General features: G+C 31.6%; 3 protein-coding genes across 3 annotated transcripts in view; 2 read left to right on the top strand and 1 right to left on the bottom strand.

Moving 5' to 3' along the window:
• rfx7b (regulatory factor X7b) overlaps nucleotides 1–3,832 on the bottom strand; it is a 30,793-nt gene extending 26,961 nt beyond the window's left edge. Inside the window, exon 1 of the mRNA XM_087311339.1 lies at nucleotides 3,706–3,832. Within this exon, the coding sequence (XP_087167465.1) occupies nucleotides 3,706–3,713 (8 nt within the window). The 5' untranslated portion in view covers nucleotides 3,714–3,832. The remainder of the gene's footprint in view (nucleotides 1–3,705) is intronic.
• On the top strand, nucleotides 3,727–8,516 carry szl (sizzled). The gene is given in 4 exon segments (NM_181663.1): nucleotides 3,727–4,014; nucleotides 5,537–5,703; nucleotides 6,418–6,510; nucleotides 7,567–8,516. Coding segments are annotated over 4 exon segments (849 nt in total). The 5' UTR covers nucleotides 3,727–3,736; the 3' UTR covers nucleotides 7,878–8,516.
• Nucleotides 8,517–14,937: 6,421 nt separating this feature from the next.
• dbx2 (developing brain homeobox 2) overlaps nucleotides 14,938–21,686 on the top strand; it is an 11,476-nt gene continuing 4,727 nt past the window's right edge. The window contains exons 1-2 of the mRNA XM_087311341.1: nucleotides 14,938–15,112; nucleotides 18,105–18,179. Of these exons, the coding sequence (XP_087167467.1) occupies nucleotides 14,947–15,112; nucleotides 18,105–18,179 (241 nt within the window). The 5' untranslated portion in view covers nucleotides 14,938–14,946. The remainder of the gene's footprint in view (nucleotides 15,113–18,104; nucleotides 18,180–21,686) is intronic.

The raw sequence follows: 21,686 nt of genomic DNA, 5'->3' as shown, positions 1-21,686 counted from the left end.
TTTATCCATTTCTCAGAGATGAAAAGGTTATATATTTTGGTGCATTTGAACAAAACAGAATTATTTAATGAATATGTTTTTTTAATAATATTTCAGTCATCCCAACATCTGTAGAATTAGAAAAATAATGTATTTAAATTCAGGCAAATTATTGGGGAAAAAATACAAACTACAAAAAAGTTTTTTATTTCTCTTGAATTTTGCCATTTTAAAATTTTTAATTTCATATTTTCTCCAAACTCCCACCTAAATTTAGGTGCACTCATTTTGTACCGTTATCATGTTATTTGGTTAGATTAGTACATAATATGCTCAAATGTAATATTGTAAAGCTTCTTTTAGCAAATATTGATTTAAATGAGAGATTTGTGTGGGGTGTACTCATATTTGTTGAAGAGTTGAAAAATTATTCGCCCTCCATATGTTTTCTTTCTCAAATATTCCCCAAATGATGTTGAACAGATTCAGGAAATGTTCACAGTATGTCTGATAATATTTTTTCTTCTGGAGAAAGTCTGATTTGTTTTATTTCAGCTAGAGTAAAAGCAGTTTTTAATTTTTTAATCACCATTTTAAGGTCAATATTATTAGCCCCTATTAGCTAAATTTGCAAGAACAAACCACTGTTATACAATGACTTGCCTAATTATCATAACTTGCCTAATTAGTAACCTAGTGAAGCCTTTAAATGTCACTTTAAGCTGAACACTAGTGTCTTGAAGAATATCTAGTCTAATATTATGTGCTGTCATCATGACAAAGAGAAAATAAACCAGAAATGAGAAATGAAATGTTATTAGAAATTAATTATTAAAACTATCAATGTTTATAAATGTGTTGAAGAAATCTTCCCTGTTAAACAGACATTGTGTGGAAAATCTAAAGGCTTGAAGTGTCAGAGGAGGGCTGATATAGTGAGTCGGTGTGTGTCTGTATGTAATATCGCCGTGTCTGCTGCAGAGTCTGAGTGTCTGTGGGCTGTAAATGCAAATGCAGGAGCACTAATGTGAGATAATCTTACGAGCGTCTCAGACACTGCAGCTCAATGTCTGATGAATGTGAAAGAGTTCAGATCAAACACGCTGGCACACGACTCAAATAAACCCGCTGGAGACGCCCGTCTGCCCACACACACTCACTCATGTCCAGCACTCATATACACACCATCTGATGTTGAGTGGGTGTAATTGGCCAAAAATAATAACACTCTGCATATCGCACTTATTATAATGAGACTTGAAACAATCAAAATAAGCAAATATATCAAACACAAGACACATAAATTACCATAAACTTAGAAATAGTGTATACGTGTGTGTGGTGTGGGTGTATGTAAACATGTGTGGGTTACTGTGTAAGTGTGTGCGTATATATATATATAGTGCTCAGCATAATGTGTATATATGCTGATATAATATATATATATATTTATATATATATATATATATATATATATATATATATATATATATATATATATGTGTGTGTGTGTGTGTTACTGAAAATGTGTGTATTTATTTGTGTGTGTCATATATATATATATATATATATATATATATATATATATATATATATATATATATATATATATATATATATATATATATATATATACATATATATATATATATAGTGCTCAGCATAATGTGTACACACCATTTTAAAAACGAATATTATTCTCCTTTTCTCAGTGAATATATTAAATTTTTGGACTAATATTTTATCCACCTAACATATTTAGAAATTGAAAGATAATACAATCAAATTCAAGCAAAATATTGCAAAAAATTACAACCAAAAAAAATTAAATTTGTATTTAATATTTTTCTATAACATATAAGTTTGGCTGTACTAGTTTTTGATCGTTATCTTAGGTTATTTTGTTAGATTAGCTCCAGATTTGGCTTCAGTATTGACTAATCTAATGTACATGAACAAATACAATACTGTAGAGCTTCCTATTAAACATGGATTTAAAAGATATTTGTGAGGGTTTACTTATATATGCAGAGCACTGTATGTATGTGTGTATGTGTGTGTGTGTGTATACATATATACACACACACACACACACACACACACACACACACACACACACACAAACACACACACACACACACACACACACACACACACACACACACACACACACACACACACACACACATATATGCGACACTGTGAGTGCATCTGTGTGTCTGTGTAAATATTTGTGTTACTGTGAGTGTATACGTGTGTGTATAACTGTATATGTGTGAGTCTAAATGTGTGTGTATACATATGTGTGTGTCTCACTGTGATTGTATATGTATCTGTATATATATAAGTATCTACATGTCTGTATATGTGTATGTATATGTATGGGTATATATTCATTTTGTGTGTGTGTGTGTGTGTGTGTGTGGGTATACATATATATATACACACACACACACACACATATATGCGTCACTGTGAGTGCATCTGTGTGTCTGTGTAAATATTTGTGTTACTGTGAGTGTATACGTGTGTGTATAACTGTATATGTGTGTGTCTAAATGTGTGTGTATACATATGTGTGTGTCTCACTGTGATTGTATATGTATCTGTATATATATAAGTATCTACATGTCTGTATATGTGTATGTATATGTATGGGTATATATTCATTTTGTGTGTGTGTGTGTGTGTGTGTGTGTGTGTATACATACAGTTTAAGTCAGTTATTCGCCCCCCTGTTTATTTTTTCCCCAAAATTAGAGAAGATTTTTTTTCAGCACATTTCTAATCATAACAGTGTTAATAACTCATCTCTAATAACTGTTTTATTTTCTCTTCGTCATGATGACAGTAAATAATATTAGACTAGATATTCTTCAAGACACTTCTATACAGCCTAAAGTGACATTTAAAGGCTTCACTAAGGTAATTACGGTAACTAGGCGTTGCATTGTATAATGATGGTTTGTTCTGTAGACTATCGAAAAAAAATAGCTTAAAGGGGCGAATAATACTGACCTTAAAATGGTGTTTAAAAAAATTAATAACTGCTTTTATTCTAGCTGAAATAAAACAAATAAGACTTTCTCCAGAAGAACAAATATTATCAGACATACTGTGAACATTTCCTCAATCTGTTCAACATCATTTGGGAAATAATTGAGAAAGAAAAAAAAATTCAAAGGGGGGGCGAATAATTCTGACTTCAACTGTATATAGTGTGTATTTATGCGTATACGAATGTGTACATGTCTATATATATATATACGTGGGTACATGGGTGTGTGTGTGTATGCATATATATACAGTTGAAATCTGAATTAATAGCCTTCCTGAATATTTGTTGTCTCAAATTTTGTTTAACAAAGAAGATTCTTTTTTACTTAATAAAACAAATAAGACTTTCTCTAGAAGAAAAAATATTGAAGGAAATACTGTGAGGAATTCCAGAATCTGTAAAAAATCATTTGGAAATATCTGAGAAAGAAAAAACAATTCACAGGAGGGTGAAGAATTCTGTATGTGTGTGTGTGTGTGTGTGTGTGTGTGTGTGTGTGTGTGTGTGAGAAAGAGAGACTGTCTCTATTTGTGTGTGTGTGTGTTTAATTGTCCCTTTGATAGTGTATCTAATGTCCCCTTCTCCCCCCGTCTGTGGCTCGTTGTCAGCCGCTCGTCAGCCTGTGTGTGTGTGTGTGTCTTCTGTATATAAAGGCAGTGTTTTCTCACCTGAGCATCAGTCAGTCTTCAGTCTTCAGTGATGTCTCTATTCAGTCTGCTGCTGTTTTTCTCTCTCGCGGCCCACACCGGAGCCTTCGACCTGGGCCAGACCACCCGCTGCGTCCCCATCCCGCCACAGATGAGCGTCTGCCAGGATGTCCCGTACTCAGAGATGCGTTTACCCAACCTGCTGGGTCACGGCAGTCTGGAGGAAGCGGCTCCTCGTTCTGACGACTTGAGGACCCTGCTGCACACCGGCTGTCACCCGCAGGCCCGGGCCTTCGTCTGCTCGCTCATTGCCCCTGTATGCCTCGACAGGTACGTGCTGAGACATCTAAAATATTATGAAAAATACACATATATTTTTATTAGTGTTGAGGAGAAATTTGGATTGATTTTAAAATTGTTGGGAATTTATTAAAATTAATAATTGATGAATTTCTGAATAAATGAATATAAATTAATAGAGAATGTGTAGCTCATGATTTAGAACTGGCAAAATAAATAAATTACTGACTTGCATAAAAATACACATATATTTTTGTCAGTGTTGAGGACAAATTTGGTATGGTTTTACTACAGTTTGGAATTTATAAAAATAATAATCAAAGAATTTCTTATTGAATGAATGGAATGAATAGAGTCCGTAACTTGATCGCTAAGACTTTGTAAAGACTTCATTTGCATTTATAAATTTACTCTGAAGAGTAAATAAATTAATTTGACTGGCATAAAATTACACATATATTTTTTTCAGTGCTGAGGATACATTTGGTGTGGTTTTATAACTGTTTGAAATTTATAAAAATGTATAATCAAAGAATTTCCGGTTTAAATAAATAGGGAATCTGTAACTTGATTGCTCAGAACATGCCTGAAAAGTAAATAAATTAATTTGACTTGTATAAAATGCACATATATTTTTGTCAGTGCCAAGGAGAAAGTTGGATTGATTTTGTAGCTGTTTGGAATTTATAAATAATAATAATCTAAGAATTTCTGATTGAATGAATGGAAATTGACGGAGAGTCTGTAACTTGATGGCTCAGAGCATGTCTGGACTGTAAATACATTAATTTGACTTGTTTAAAATCACTCATATATTTTTTGTCAGTGCTGAGGAGAAATTTGGATTTATTTTATAACTGTTTGGAATTTCAAAAAATTGAAAATCTGAGAATTTTTTATTAAATCAATAGAAGTGAACGGAGAATCTGTAGTTTGTGATATAGAACTGGCAAAGTACATAAATTAATTTGACTTGTTTATAAATACACATATATTTTTGTTAGTGCTGAGGAGAAATTTGGATTTATTTTATAACTGTTTGTAATTTATAAAAATTAATAATCTAAGAATTTTGGGTTGAAATGTATGGAACCTCTGTAACTTGATTGCTCAGAACATTTATTTGCATTAGTAAAATTTACTCTAAAAAGTGAATAAATTAATTTGACTTGCATAAAATGTACATAATTTTTTGTCTGTGCTGAGGAGAAATTTGGTGTAGGTTTATAACAGTTTGTAATTTATGAAAATTAATAATTGAAGAATTTCTGATTGAATGAATGGAAATGAATAGAAAATCTGTAAGTTGATAGCTAAGACATGTTCATATAAACCTGGAAAAAAATCCTTTTCAATGATAATATCTCTTTAAAACTAAAAATATATCTATTTTGTGGGTCTTAAAGCATTTTCAAAGTGTTGTTCCTTCATTAAATCTGCATTTAGTATCATATCAGTGCATTTCTTATGTATTAAACTGATCTTCAGTGTGTTGATGGAGTTGTTCTGCTTGTATTGCTGCATGCTCACGTTTGTTTGTGTGTATCCTCAGGTTCATCCAGCCATGCCGGAGTGTGTGTTTGGCAGTAAAGGAGAGCTGCAGTCCCGTTCTAGCCTGTCACGGACACTCCTGGCCTGAATCGCTAAATTGTGAGCGATTCCCGGAGCAGGACGACTGTCTGACGCCGCTGCCCAAACACATCAGTGCTTTCTCCAAAGGTGAGAGCTGGAGAAAAAACATGCATTAATATATAACTTCATAATGTAACTAGCTGCACAATATATCATTTCAGCATCCATATCGCAGTGTGATCATTCACAATAGTCACATCGCCGGACATGCAATGTTGAGTCTGGATTATAATTAATCATTTGCATGTGTTTATGAGGCATGAGGATTTTTAAAGCAGTCAGGCCAATGAAATTATTCTGTTTATAACTTTATTAATGATTAATCTGATTAAGTTGTTAATAAAATAAAGATATTTTATATCTAAAGATTCAATTGCAGTACCTGAATACTGTTAGACTCCTTAAAAAACAATACAACACTTTCTTTAATTTTGATCTTTCTTATGGTATTGATCTGTGCTTGCTTGTAGATTGTTTATTATGATTGTTTTATGCAGATGAACTCCCCTACAGATCCATCTCAATCTAAAATTATAAATGTATCTTTACAAACAGACATATTCGAGTCATCTGCTGAAATTGTATTCTTATCGCAATAGATATCGCAGAATAACAAAATATTGCAATGTTAAATATTTCCAATTTTTTAACCCTAAATGTAACTAATACAATAAAACTAAATTTAATGTATTGTAATGTAACTAAATTTAATGTAACTAAATGTAATGTAATTTAATGTAATGTAATGTAACTAAATGTAATGTAACTGATGTAATGTGATGCGTTTGTGTGTGTTTTCAGAGTTCCCTCAGCCAGCATGTCAGAGCTGTCCATCAGTCCAGGAGTCTCCGTCACTCAAAACCCTGCTGGACTCGCTCTGCCTCAACGACTTTGGTAATTACACCCTTATTTGCATATCAATGAGTTCATTTGTCTTGGTGTTTTGGAGACTCGTCCACTCAAAGAGACCAGAAACACTTTAGGAAAATAAAGCTATTTATACAGTATATATTTATATTTTTAGGTGTATCAATCAACAATTTAAAATAAAACAGAAATTTTTCATTTATGATTTTATATATGCCCATATTTATATTTTTTAAACATAATTAGGTCTAAAATAAATGCACTATTAATTTTATATTTTATTTATACTATTATCACTGTTATTAATTATGATCTTATGTGTAAATTAAATATAAAAAATATCCCAAAAGTTTTATTACTTTAGTAAAATTTGTAGAATTAAAGTTTAAAGTATATATATATATATATATATATATATATATATATATATATATATATATATATATATATATATATATATATATATATGCAATTTTAAAAATATATAAATTTAATAGTATAATTAAAATAAATAAGTATAACTGAGAGAAACAAGAATATTATATCAAGCAATATATATATATATATATATAAATATATATATATATATATATATATATATATATATATATATATTTTTTTTTTTTTTTTTTTTACCAATGTATATAAAAAGTACATATATGAGATTATATATATATATATATATATATATATATATATATATATATATATATATATATATATACTTTAAACTTTAATTATATCTCACATATGTACTTCTTATATAGATTGGTTAAAAAAAAAAAAAAAAAAAAAAAAAAAAAATATATATATATATATATATATATATATATATATATATATATTGCTTGATATAATATTCTAATTTCTCTATAATTAATAATCTTAGAGGCAAAACATCAAAAATACTATTGTGAAAAATAAATAATAAATAAAAAATTTTAAATATATAATAAAAATATATATTTTATAAAATTTTACGAATATTTCAGATCTAAACTCTACAAAAGGGAAGAAAAAGATATGATTTAACACATGCCTGAGTGTGTTTGTGTACTGACGGTGTGTTGTTTGTGTGTGCAGCGGTGAAGGTGAAGATCATGCGTCGGCGTGTGCCGTCTTCCGAGCCGGAGTTTACAGTAGAGGGCGCTGTGGAGCTGATCGAGCGCGGGCCGCTAATGCCCTACGACACCGCTAGTCTGCTGCAGCGCTGGATGCTAATCAACCTCCGCTGTGCGCATGCGCTAGTCAGACCCGGCCGTGCCCAGTTATACCTCATCACCGGGAAAATGCGTGCTGGTGGATCCATTGAGATTGCTAATCTGTTCCCGTGGCTGAAGAAAGACCTGCACATTGCCACGGCAACACGCAAGTGGAAACACTACAAGTGCTGAGAGCAAGCGCAACTTATGTATATATTTATAAAAATATAGAAAAAAGACTTTGAAGAGTGATGTGAAGTCCAGATGTTGAGCTTTTATTTCAGTATGTTGACGTACTTCCAACTGAAACTGAATATTAAGCAGGGGGGTGGGGCTTATTTTTGCGCATTATTCACTAGTAGCAATCTAACTGTAAGAGGGGCGTGGCTACAAATAAGAGGGGTGTGGTTATGGATAAGACAGGTGTGTCTACAAATAAGAGGGGTGTGGTTATGCATAAAAGGGGTGTGGCTAAGAATATAGTCACTTTGTTCGAATTGCAGATGCAGATTACCAAAACCAACATTTCAAGTTTTTTTTTTAAAGTGGATTTTAAGCGCAAATGGTATTGTACCTCACATTTTTATTCATTTTTGTTTACAATATTGTGCCCTAGATATGATTTAACACACACACACACACACACACACACACACACAGCTCTTTGATCTCAGACTTGAGATGCACTCCAACTGTTGTACATAGAGATGAAATATTATTATTATTTTCTATTCAGATGTAATTTGTAAAGATATTCAGATGTATAAGTGTATTGTATGTCTGTTGGTTGTTGTTGTTGTTGTGCTGTAAATAATAAATGTTTTTAAACTATATCACTGTGTTTCTGACGGGTTTCCGACTGTAAAGTTTCTCTTCTGTGGTTTGGGATTGAGATTTTTCCCTTTCACTAAAAAGTTTGATATAAAATCACAGATTGTTATGAGAATATAGTGAAGAGTAATTTATGTTCAGAGTCATGATCATTCAGAATTATAATATGATTATGAACCATTTCTGATTATTATCAATGATGAAAGCAGCGATACTTGTTTTATTTAATGAATAAAATGTCAAAACAACCGCAATTACTCTAACGTAATGTAATCTTAACATTAAAAGCATATTTATTGAGACTTTGAACAGTTTAATGCATCATTGATGGATAAAAATGTTAAATATACTGACAACAAGCTTTTGATCAATTCTACTGAATCATTTTAGTGAATCGATTCATTTGAATAAGTTTAAGATGATTCTTTTGAGTCTTTATTCATTCATTTTCTTTTCGGCTTAGTCCCTTTATTAATCTGGGGTCGCCACAGCGGAATGAACCACCAACTATTCCAGCATGTGTTTTACACTACAGATGGCCTTCCAGCTGCAACCCATTACTGGGAAACACCCATACACTCTCATTCACACTCACTTTGGCCAATTTAGTTGATCAGTTCCCCTATAGCGCATGTGTTTGGACTGTGGGGGAAACTGGAGCACCCGGAGGAAACCCACGCCAACACGGGGAGAACATGCAAACTCCACACAGAAACACCAACTGACCCAGCCGGGACTCAAACGCGCCGCCTGAGTCTTTATGTGCAAATGATTAAACATTTTTGGAAAAACAGAGACTTTGTTTGCCTTAACTAGTATCTAAAGATTAACTCTAAAATTGCTGGGTTGTTTAACCCAGTGTTGGGTCAAATATGGATGTTTAGTTTTATGAAATTTTTCAATAAAATATAAATGACACTTTTTAACAAAATAGCTAGCTTTGTCCATATTTGACCCAACTTTGGGTTAAAACAACCAAGCACTTTTAGAGTTAATCTCTATGCTGGTTCAGATAAACTCATTGTCAGTCTAATAGTGTTTAAACATGTTCACTTACAAACTAATAAGAATCGGTTCAGTGAATCAAACTGCACAAATAAACAGATTCACTGAAATGATTCAACATTTGCATGCAGCTGAATCATTTTAGTGAATCGGTTGATTTGAATGTGGAAATGATTAAACACTTTTGGAAATATCTATTTTAGATTAGAGATTAACTCTACAAATGCTGGATCAAATGTGGACAAACCCAATTATTGGATTAAAAGGTGGGATCTAAATTTATTTTACCAAACATTAATCTCTATTCTAGTTCAGCTAAACTCTTTTACCATCTTGATCTTTGTGTTTAATTAAGTTTACTTATACACTCAAAAGAATCCTTTCTAATCTGTTCAGTGAATCAAACTACACAAATGAAATAATTCACTAAAATGATTCAGATTTTTAAATTAAACTACAGACTCTATGCAGATTTGAAGAGGAGAGGAGCTTGATGTTTGATTGTGACTGTGTGTGTGTGTGTGTGTGTGTGTGTGTGTGTGTGTGTGTTTGGAGGACCCAGGCCCCGCCAATGTGCTGACCAAGCATTTGATTGATTCTATTGTAATCGGTTCATTTGAACTGGTTCAAGATGATTCTTTTGAGTGTTGGGTCAAATACGGATGTTGATTCTTTCAATTGAATTTAAATGACACCTTTTAACAAAATAGTTGTATTTAACCATATTTGACCACACATTGCATAAAAATAACCCAGCATGTTATATTTAATCTCTGTTCTAGTTCACCTAAACTCTTTCCAATAAAGTTTGTGTTCACTTATACTCTCAAAAGAATCAGTTCAATGAATCAAAAACTTCACAAGTGAACTGATTCACTAAAATGATTCAACATTTTTAAAACTATTCTACTGTAAATAGCTGAAAAACTGAATCATTTTAGTAAATGATTCTTTTGAGAGATTCTGTGAAAATGACTTCATACTTGTTTAACTGAACTTATATGTATTTGTTGTTTTAGACATTTACCCTAAAAATGCTGCTTGTTTAACCCAATTTTGGGTCAACTATGAATGTTTGGTTCTGTTATATTTTTCAATTAAATTAAAATGGCACTTTTGACCCAATAGTTAGCTTTGTCCAAATTTGACCCAACATTTTTACAGCATTTTTACAGTTAATCTCTACACTAGTTCAGCTAAACTCTGTCTAACTGGTCCAATAGTGTTTAATCATGTTCACTTATACACTCAAAAGAAGTTCAGTGAATCAAACTTCACAAATGAACCGATTCACCAAAACGATTCAGCATTTTTTAATTAATTAACTACAGAAGCAGATTTTATGCAGATTTGTAGCGAAGAGGAGCTTAATGTTTGTTTGCTGCTGTGTGTGTGTGTGTGTGTGTGTGTGTGTGAATGATGGAGTGTGTGTGTGTGTGTGTGTGTGTGTGTGGAGGCCCTATCATTGTGCGTCTGAATTGAATCATTGAGTGTGTTTTTGGGAGGTGGAGCGGAGAAAAGCTTTCACAGCGCAGCTTTACAGACTCTCAATGAGCCGCGCAGTTTTTCACTGCCTTTAAAAGAAATAAAAGCTTCAAATGCGTCACATGAACTGACGTTTTAGAGACTCCACTTCATAAAGGGCCAATTCTCTGTGTTTGGGAAAAACCATGCGGAGACCACAAACACACACACACACACACACACACACACACACATGCATGCACGCACACACAAACACTTTACTGAAGAAAGAGAAGAAGATAAGCTTTATATTAGGTGTAAAATATATTAAAGTACAATTAACAATAAAATAATATTTAGGGTTTAATAAAATAAAATAAAATAGAAAAATGAAAAAAGTAAAGTAATAAAATAAATCAATAAAATAATAAAATAAAAAAATAAAAAATAAAAATAAATAAATAAAATAAAAAATAAATGAAACAAAATAAATAAAATAAAATAATTGCTTGTATGTTATTTTACATTTTATTTTATGCATTCTTAGGATTACAAAATAAAATATTTATGCACAAATTAGATGTTAAAAATCTAAAAATACAACTAGAAATATAAAAATAAATACACATCATTTATTATTTTATATGATATTATTTATGCATATTTTTTAACATTGAATATTACTTAATTTTAGCTTGCTACTTATAATATTATTTTATACATTTTATAAATTCTTAATTTTTAATATGCCAGTATATTATTTTACATTTTTATTTTATACATATTTAGGGTTATAAAATAAAATCTTTATGCACATATTAGATGTAAAATATCTAAAAATACAATTCAAAAAATAAAAAATACATATGATTATTTATTTGATATAATCTCATATACAGTGTGCACATTTTGTTAGATTGAACGGGTGTAAAACTGACACATTATAGTATATATTTTTTCAGTTTGGGTGCAGAAAGTGTGTTTGTTAGCATGTTTTGAGCTCCTGTTTAACACACATTATATATTCCGGCTCGCGACTGAAAACGCTGCAAATTTGATTACATGCGGCCTTTGGCTCCGAGTGTCGCAGACAAAGAGGACGAGTGTGTGAACTCAGCATGAGGCGATGTTTGGCCCCGGAGCCTCGACATGCCTGTTTACAGCACACACACACACTTCAACACCCACACACACACTAGGAAAATACCAGATAACAGGTGTAATAATAATAAAATAATAATGTAATCATTTATGTTACATTTGCTAGTTGAAGTCAGAATTATTCGCCCCCCTGTTTATTTTTTTGCCCAATTTCTGTTTAACGGAAAGCAGATGTTTTCAGCACATTTCTAATCATAATAGTGTTAATAACTCATCTCTAATAACTGATTTATTTTCTCTTTGCCATGATGACAGCACATAATATTAGACTAGATATTCTTCAAGACACTTCTATACAGTTTAAAGTGACATGTAAAGGCTTCACTAGGGTAATTAGGGTAACTAGGCAGGTTAGGGGAATTAGGCAAGTTATTGTATAACAATGGTTTGTTCTGTAGACTATCAACAAATATATAGCTTAAAGGGGCTAATAATATTGACCTTAAAATGGTGTTTAAAAATTTAAAAACTAGCTGAAATAAAACAAATCCGACTTTCTCCAGAGGAAAAAATACTGTCAGACATACTGTGAACATTTCCTTGCTCTGTTTAAAAATTCAAAGGGGGGCTAATAATTCAGACTTTAACTGTAATTTATGCGTGTTATTTGACATTCTATTCATATTTGGATATATTTTAAAATCAAATAATTAGCAGATATCAGGGTTCAACGCTAAGGGTTTTTTCTACTGGCCCGATCAGACCAGTGGTTCAGATTTTGAATGTTCAGTGGCCCCACCAAAAAAAAAAAGAAAAGTTAATAGCTAATTATTAGCCAAATATTCTAAATAATGTGTCAAAAATGTTTGTAAATCAAGAATTTAAATATATTAAAAAATGTAGTAAGTGTATAATGAGCAGAGTGTGCAAACAAAAGTAGCAGTATGGAAACTGTGCAGGGATTTTATTGCAAAACAAAAAGTGGCTGACTGGCCAAACTGCAGCAAACTGTACAAAGCATGATTTTTTTTGTCGTGTCGTACCCACGTACATGTCTGCTTCCAAGATGTTTTCTTTTAGCATAATTATTTGATGTTGCCGTCTTTTCACTTATTGGTTGTTACGGAAAAAATAACATGCTCACAACATCCAAACAGATAAGAGGAACCAAAAAGCAATATGGTGTTTACAACATCAAAGAGAAGGCAGCATTTGAAGGCTTAAAAGCACAAACTATTTCTCGATTCGAGGACTGTATTTGCACGCAGTTGGCTAATAGTTGCAGGCAAATGAAACTTTAGTGACAACGCTGCATTGTCCAGATCAGACCAGTAATGATCCTGTCTAGAGCATCTCACACGCTGGCCTCGGGGCATCGGGCACTTCATATTGTTGAGCCCTGCATATTTTAGACATGTTCCAATAATATTTCATTCTAAAATCACTGATTCATATAGTAATAAATTAAACAAAATTAAATATTTTATGCATAAATTAGGCAAACTTTATATAAACATAAACTTTATATTTAGAATAAATAGGATAAAATGCATCAATAATTGTAAATAATTTATTTATTATTTAACTTTAATTATTTAATTTGAATAAGAAAAACATTAATAATGCTAAAAATTTAACTTAAACTAAAAATAAATTTTCAAAACTGCAAATAAATGAATTGAATGCATTATTATTTTTAAACAGAATTTAAATAATTTTTCTCCACATCAACATCATCACTGCATTAAAAAAGCATGCTTAATAATTTGAGTACATAAACCTAATTATGGCTAAATTACATTTCTATCATTTCTATTACATTATACATATGTTCTAGGTATTTAACAACTTACTACACTTACTAGAAATTATAACAGATTATTTTTGATTTATCACAAATTAAATTCCTTTCATAGAACAAAAATTTCATAAACAGAAATTCTATATCAATGTTGAGTTACAAATTACAATCGTAAGTCATTTATTTAAGTAAAAAAACTAAACGTATTACTTATGCCATTTTTGCATTTATTAATTAAGATTTAATAAATTTTTAATTTTATTATTTATTATACATAATTTTACTATACATTTATTCATATTTAAATATATTTATTTGTTTAATACATTATTTTCCATCCTTAATTTAAATGTTATATTATTTTTTATTTCTTGAAATATTTTATTTATTCCTTTTCCTTCAGTTTAGTCTCCGCCACAGTTGAATGAACTGCCAACTATTACATCATGTTTTACACAGAGGATGCCCTTCCAGCTGCAACCCAGTACTGAGAAACACCAATAAACACTTACATTCACACACACACACACACACACACACACACACACACACACACACACACACACACACACACACACACACACACTTATACACTACGGCCAATTTAGTTAATCAGTTCCCCTATAGCGCATGTGTTTAGACTGTGGGGGAAACCGGAGCACCCGGAGGAAACCCAGACCAACACAGGGAGAACATGCAAACTCCACACAGAAAAACCAACTGACCCAGCCGAGACTCAAACCAGCAATCTTTTTTGCTGTAAGGCGTCAGTGATAACCACTGAGCCACCGTGTCACCTGTCATCCTTAATTTTAAAGTTCACCATGCTGAAATAAGTCTCCGAACACTGACTCACACATATATAAATGAATGAATTCTAATAAACCAGTGAGAAACAGCAGCAGAAGCTCCGTCTATTGTGTATTGTGTGCAGCGTCCATCATTTAACCTGCCTGTGACATCATGAATGGAGTGGCCCCGCCCCCTCAGCCGTCCAACCAACCAGAGGCCGGCGCGGAGTTCTTAATGAAGTGCAGTGTTTTTCAGAGTGCAGTGAGGATGATGATGGTGAAGATGATGATGACGACGGCTGGATTCGGACGCTCCGGGAAGAGTTTTCTGATGGAGAATCTGCTGCGGTCGACTCCAGTCCAGATCTACAGGACAAACACTGGTCCGGGGTCAGAAAACAGACAGCACACACAGAGGATTCACACTCCAGCAGGTAAGAGAAATACATACAAATATTAGCAGAAATATAACTGCAATTCAATTAAAGCTACAGGTGAGAAAACTACATGCAAATAATAACATTCAGCTGAAATCTAAATTTTTCAGCCTCCTGTCAATTCCTTCAATTATTTCCCAAATGATTTTGAACTGATTCAGGAATTTTTCACAGTATTTCCTATAATATGTTTGCTTCTGGAGCAAGTTGTATGCGCTAAAAAACATTGGTTGAGTTTTAAAAATTTGGTGCTTTGTTGGGTTATTTTTAACCTTCATTGGATTATTTATTAATAACTCAACCAGTTGGGTAAATATTTGGTGCTTTGTTGGGTTATTTTTAACCTTCATTGGATTATTTATTAATAACTCAACCAGTTGGGTAAATATTTGGTGCTTTGTTGGGTTATTTTTAACCGTTATTAGGTTATTTATTAATAACTCAACCAGTTGGGTAAATATTTGGTGCTTTGTTGGGTTATTTTTAACCGTTATTAGGTTATTTATTAATAACTCAACCAGTTGGGTAAATATTTGGTGCTTTGTTAGGTTGTTTTTAACCGTTATTAGGTTATTTATTAATAACTCAACAAGTTTGGTTAAAAATTTGGTGCTTTGTTGGGTTATTTTTAACCTTCATTGGATTATTTATTAATAACTCAACAAGTTGGGTAAATATTTGGTGCTTTATTGGGTTGTTTTTACCTGTTATTAGGTTATTTATTAATAACTCAACCAGTTGGTGAAATATTTGGTGCTTTGTTGGGTTATTTTTAACCTTTATTGGGTTATTTATTAATAACTCAACAAGTTGGGTTAAATATTTGGTGCTTTATTGGGTTGTTTTTACCTGTTATTAGGTTATTTATTAATAACTCAACCAGTTGGTGAAATATTTGGTGCTTTGTTGGGTTATTTTTAACCTTTATTGGGTTATTTATTTAATAACTCAACCTGTTGGGTTGAATTTTTAATTTTATTATTAATGATACAAAATCTATATAAAATATATATTACATGGAGAAAAACGCTTGTCTGGAACTTTAAAACACCATGGAAGCATTTTCAATATTTTTGAAACCTGTGTGTTATTTATTTACACAGCCATCTTTATGAAATTAATAGTAGTACTAGTAATAGTAGCAATAGGAATACCAGAATGGAAACATGTATAACCCAATGCATTGGGGTAAAATAACCCATAGTTGGGGAGGTGCTCTAATAACCTATAGTTGGGTTATATGTTGAGGTATTTCAACCCAACTATTTGTTTTATTTAACCCAAGTATTTGTTTTATTTCAATATTATTAGTATAATTGCATTATTAATATAATTGCAATTTAATTTAAGCTACAGGTGAGAGTTACAGAGAAAACTATATCCAAATAATGGCATAACTATAACAGCTACAAATGTTGATCAAATTTAGATTAATTTTTTGTTTCAAATTTAATTGATGGATTTATTTATTTATTTTTGTGAACAATTTTTTACTGAACAGTTGGACTTAATCTAGCCTACATTGTTATAGACAAGTATAGCAACCATCTGCAATTTCTATTAATACCCCACCGCACCCATGCCTGGCAAATAATTAACAAAAAAGGAACAAATCAGAACCAAAAAACAAGGAAAGAGATAAATAATAATAATTAATTAATTTAAAAAGGGTGTTACAATACATATGTACGATTGCAACAAATAATTTAAGTTAAAAAAAATTGAATTCTAATGAGTGCTGTGAACTTACTTAATTTGAGTAAACAAAGCAATTTGGGAAAAGTAGAACCCAACAAATGAAGAGGACTCAAACCACTGTAAAAACCCAATAAGTTAAGGCAACTCAAACCGTTTGAGGAAACCGATTGCTACAAACCATTTGAGTTAACAAACTAATCTATATGAGTACTGTGAACTTACTCCCTTTAAGTTGAAGTAATGAGGTGTTTAATTAACTCATTATCTTCAACACTGAGTCCAAAACTCTTTTCTAATGAGTAGAATTACCTTTCAGTCAATTTTGAGTTAGCTACACTCATTTCATTTAATAAAGTGGACTTTTGGGTTTTACAGTAGATACATTGGACTATTTATCTGATCTTAGCTATTGCACATATGCATGAGGTAATAGTTTTTACAGTTTCATATTTTTATTTTTAATGCAATTATTTGGTCGTTTTTATTTATTCTAACGTTAATGTACCATGTTTACTGATGTATTACTGTTTTTATTTATTTTATTATTTTTATTTTTTATCTATTTTTATTATGGTATAACTGTATATTGTATAACTGCTTTAATTATATATAAATGTAATTTTCATTTATTTTATTTTTTATTGTAATTTGTTTATTTTATTACTATTAAAATGTGTTATGCAATGTTTTTTGTTTTTTATTATTATTATGTTATTTTATCTTATTATTGCTTATTATTTATGTTAGTAACTGTTTTTATTATTTAAACATATATATATGTTTAAACATATATATATGTTTAAACATACACACATATATATATATATATATATATATATATATATATATATATATATATATATATATATATATATATATAATTTTTTTGCTTTTGTTATTTTTTATGTAATTAATTAATTATTATTATAATTATTATTTTTATCTTATTTATAGCATGTTATTAATAGGTATTATTTAAAATTATTTAAAATATATTATAAAAATTTGATATATAATATATTATATAAATATAATAATTTTATAATGAAATTATAAATTAAGTTAGTTAATTAGTTTATTTATGTATTACTGATTAGGTTTAGAATAATGACCAAAATATAAATTATTTTAGATTTGATTCAGTGTTTAAAGTACTTTTTGGCTATTATAAACAGAGAAGTCATCAAAACTGAAATATCACAAAAGTAAAAATGAGGAAAAAACATCTCCTTAATGATGATGATGATGATGATGGTGTTGATATAAATTTTCTATTGTTTTTTCCCCGCAGTAATAATGTCCACCGTTAATCTGCCCTGCTGCTCTGGATCTGGACCTGTGATGACCACGAGTCCTCTGTTCACTAGTAATATCACACACACACACACACACACACACACAAACACACACACACACACACACTTCGACAAATAGCTAATTTACTGCATAATGACCACAGCTAATTCCCCTGCTATTCATGAGCACGCACACACGCACAAACACACACTCTCTCTCTCTCTCACACACACTCCTCTGATTGCTCTACAAAGGTTTGATGAATTTGGGCTCATTCATTTACCCTGAAAAACCGTTTGTGCTACAAATCTCCTAAAGTCTGTTTCTAAGCCCAAACATTTATAATTTAAATTATACAACAAACCAAGTAATACCCTAGCAACTCCATAGTAACAACAAAAATGCCCTAGTAACAGCATAACAACTTCCACAATTATAACAACCACTCAGAACAACCATAGCAACTCCCTAGTAACAACCAAAATGCCCTAGTAACAGCATAACAACTTTCACAAGTATAACAATTACCCAGAACAATCCTAGCAACTCCCTAGTAACAACCAAAATGCCCTAGTAACAGCAATACAACTTTCACAACTAGCAACTCCCTAGCAACAGCCAAAATATACTCACAACTATACTGTGACAAACTCCCAAAACAACCCTAGCAACTCCCTAGTAACAACCAAAATGCCTTAGTAACAGCATTACAACTTTCACGACTATACTCTAACAACCTCCCAAAACAACCCTAGCAACTCCCTAGCAACAATCAAAATGCCCTAGTGACAGCATTAAAACGTTCACAACTATACTCTAACAACCTCCCAAAACAACCCTAGCAACTCCCTAGCAACAACCAAAATACCCTAGTTACAGCATAACAACTTTCACAATCAAACAGAACAACCACAGCAACTCCCTAGCAACAACAAAAACCCTAGTTACAGCATAACAACTTTCACAACTATAACAACCAACCAGAACAACCCTAGCAACTTCCTAGTAATAACCAAAACACCCTAGTAACAGCATAACAATTTTCACAACCAAGCAGAACAACTCTAGCAACTCATTAGTAACAACAACGCCCTAGTAACAGCATAACTTTTACAACTACAACCATCAGAACAACCATAGACTCCTGATATTGCTTGAGTTAAATGGTCTTTCCTCTCTTGAACTACAAAACGAATGCTTAAGTCTATTTAACTGATTATAATTTAATTAATTTACATAGTCAATGTTGTAAAAAACATTTGTGAAACCGTTAAAACGGTTAAAAACGGTTAGTTGCTATAAGGGATACAGCTGTGGTCGAAAAATGTTAACGAGAATTATTTAATGTTATTTGTTAAATTACTTATTAATTATATTTTATTAACTTCTACCCCAAACATACCCTTCACAATGCTGTAAAAAAAATTATTGTTGTACAGTGTCACAAAAATAATGCTATTGATGTGAGCTTACGGTTGTTGCTAGAAGGGATACAGCTTCGACTGCAGGTTAACGAGATATATTTAAATAACTGACTAAATACCCACTTAATTGTATTTTATTAACGTCTACCACAAATCTACCCTTCAGAATAATGTAAAACAACTTAGTTATTGTTGCACAGTGTCACGAGTATACGCAGCTGTCTCCCTTCTAGAGTTTACCCTGAAAAAAAAAACACTTGCCGTGACATCTTCATCGTCTCTCGTCATCCTCATCCTCATTTTCCGCTCCCCAAAAGCCAACAAACCCGTCAGTTGTGTTTCTGTCAGATGTTTAGAAAACAGTTTAGCGTTTGACACTTTCCCACAGCGAAAGTGAGCGGCCCCGTGACAAATCGCGCGCCCTCGCTGACCCCAGATCAGCTCAACGGGAGAATCTAAAAGAGATACAGCTGCGGATATACCTAATAATTTTTTGTGACACTGTACAACAATAATACACTTTTTTTCACAGTACCGTGTGAACACCATATTTGGGGTAGACGTTAAAAAAATACAATTTAATGGGTAATTTAACAAATTATCTTAAAAAACGATCGTTAACGTCTGCGGCCAGAGCTGTATCCATTCTAGCAACAACCCGCAGGTCTGAGATCAGCCTGTAAACACACAATACCCGCATTCCTGCAGAGCGGAGGGCGGGAATCTCCTTCGCGGGCTTTTTGTTCTCCTTAATGAAAGGCAGAGTTTTAAAAGCGGACCCGCAGACATCAGCCTCTCAATGGAAATGACTTTTATAGACTTTTTTTCAGCTCATCTCTTTTGAAAGGCGACAGCAGATAAAGCGGCGGGAGCGGGCGTGTGGGCGGGGCTAGAGGTCACATGACCCCTTAATAGGGCGTTTAAGTGGAAACTCTTTAGTGTGAATGGAGAGCAGGGAGCGTGACTAAAGGCCGATGAAGGTGGCCGATCTGGCGATTTGTCCGACAGATTAAAAAGACATCGCTGAATGAGCTCCACCTGAGAGAAAAACATCCATTCAGACGATTTAAAACGCCTTTTCAGTTCAGATGGCGCAGTATAGGCTAGCTAGTGGACTTACGAGTGTCCTGTCCAATCAGCCAATCAAATGACTACACTCAACTAAAACAAAATTATATATATATATATATATATATATATATATATATATATATATATATATATATATATATATATATATATATATATATATATATATTTACAGTGCTCAGCATAATTGAGTACACCCTGTTTTGAAAATGAATATTGTAATCAATTTCTTAGTGAATTTGGATCATATATATTGCTGATTTTGAACAAAACAGATTATTAAACAGTTATTAATTAAATATTATTTATTTAAATAATATTTTAGTCACCAAACATTTTTAGAAATTAAAAAGATTCAACAAAATATTCAACTAAATATTATTTTTTTGTTGTTGTTGTTTCTTTTGATTTTTCCTCTTTTTTAAATTTGTATTTAATATTGTTTTATAGCATATAAGTTTGGCTGTACTAGTTTTTGACCATTATTGTAAGTTCTTTTGTTAGATTAGCTCCGGATTTGGCTTCAGTACTGACTAATCTATATGCACAAATATTGCAGAGCTTCCTATTAAACATATCAATTTAACAGAGAGATTGGTGAGGGGTGTAATATATGCTGAGCACTGTACACATTTTGTCATATTTTGTTTTTACCTACTAATTCTTTAAACATTTATTTCTTCATTAAGCATCATATATTTTTGTTTAACACTTTAAACATTAGTTTCTATTCATAAAACTTGCATTTTTTTTAGGATTGTTTCATGTCTGTTAGACTTTGCCTGCCAGTATAATATCAACTTTAGCAGATCTGGCTTCAAAATTTTCACTTCACAAACATAAAATATATTTGTATTTTGTCAAAATTTCTTCTTTTTTTTTGTTAAACAAGGCTTATATAGGAATATGTATATATATATTGTTAGTATTAAATATAGAATATAGAAAAACTGCATTTCGCTGCATTGTACTTGTACATGTGTAATGACAATAAAGTTGAATCTAATCTAATCAAATCTAATCTAATCTAAAAAAAAAACAGATGTTATCTTTTCTTTTTTCTT

The sequence above is a fragment of the Danio rerio genome, chromosome 25, assembly GCF_052040795.2.
Source record: "Danio rerio strain M-AB ecotype USA chromosome 25, GRCz13ab, whole genome shotgun sequence".
Taxonomy (NCBI): Eukaryota; Metazoa; Chordata; class Actinopteri; order Cypriniformes; family Danionidae; genus Danio; species Danio rerio.
Note: the sequence above shows the minus strand (reverse complement) of the source record. Positions and strands in the feature narration are given on the sequence as shown.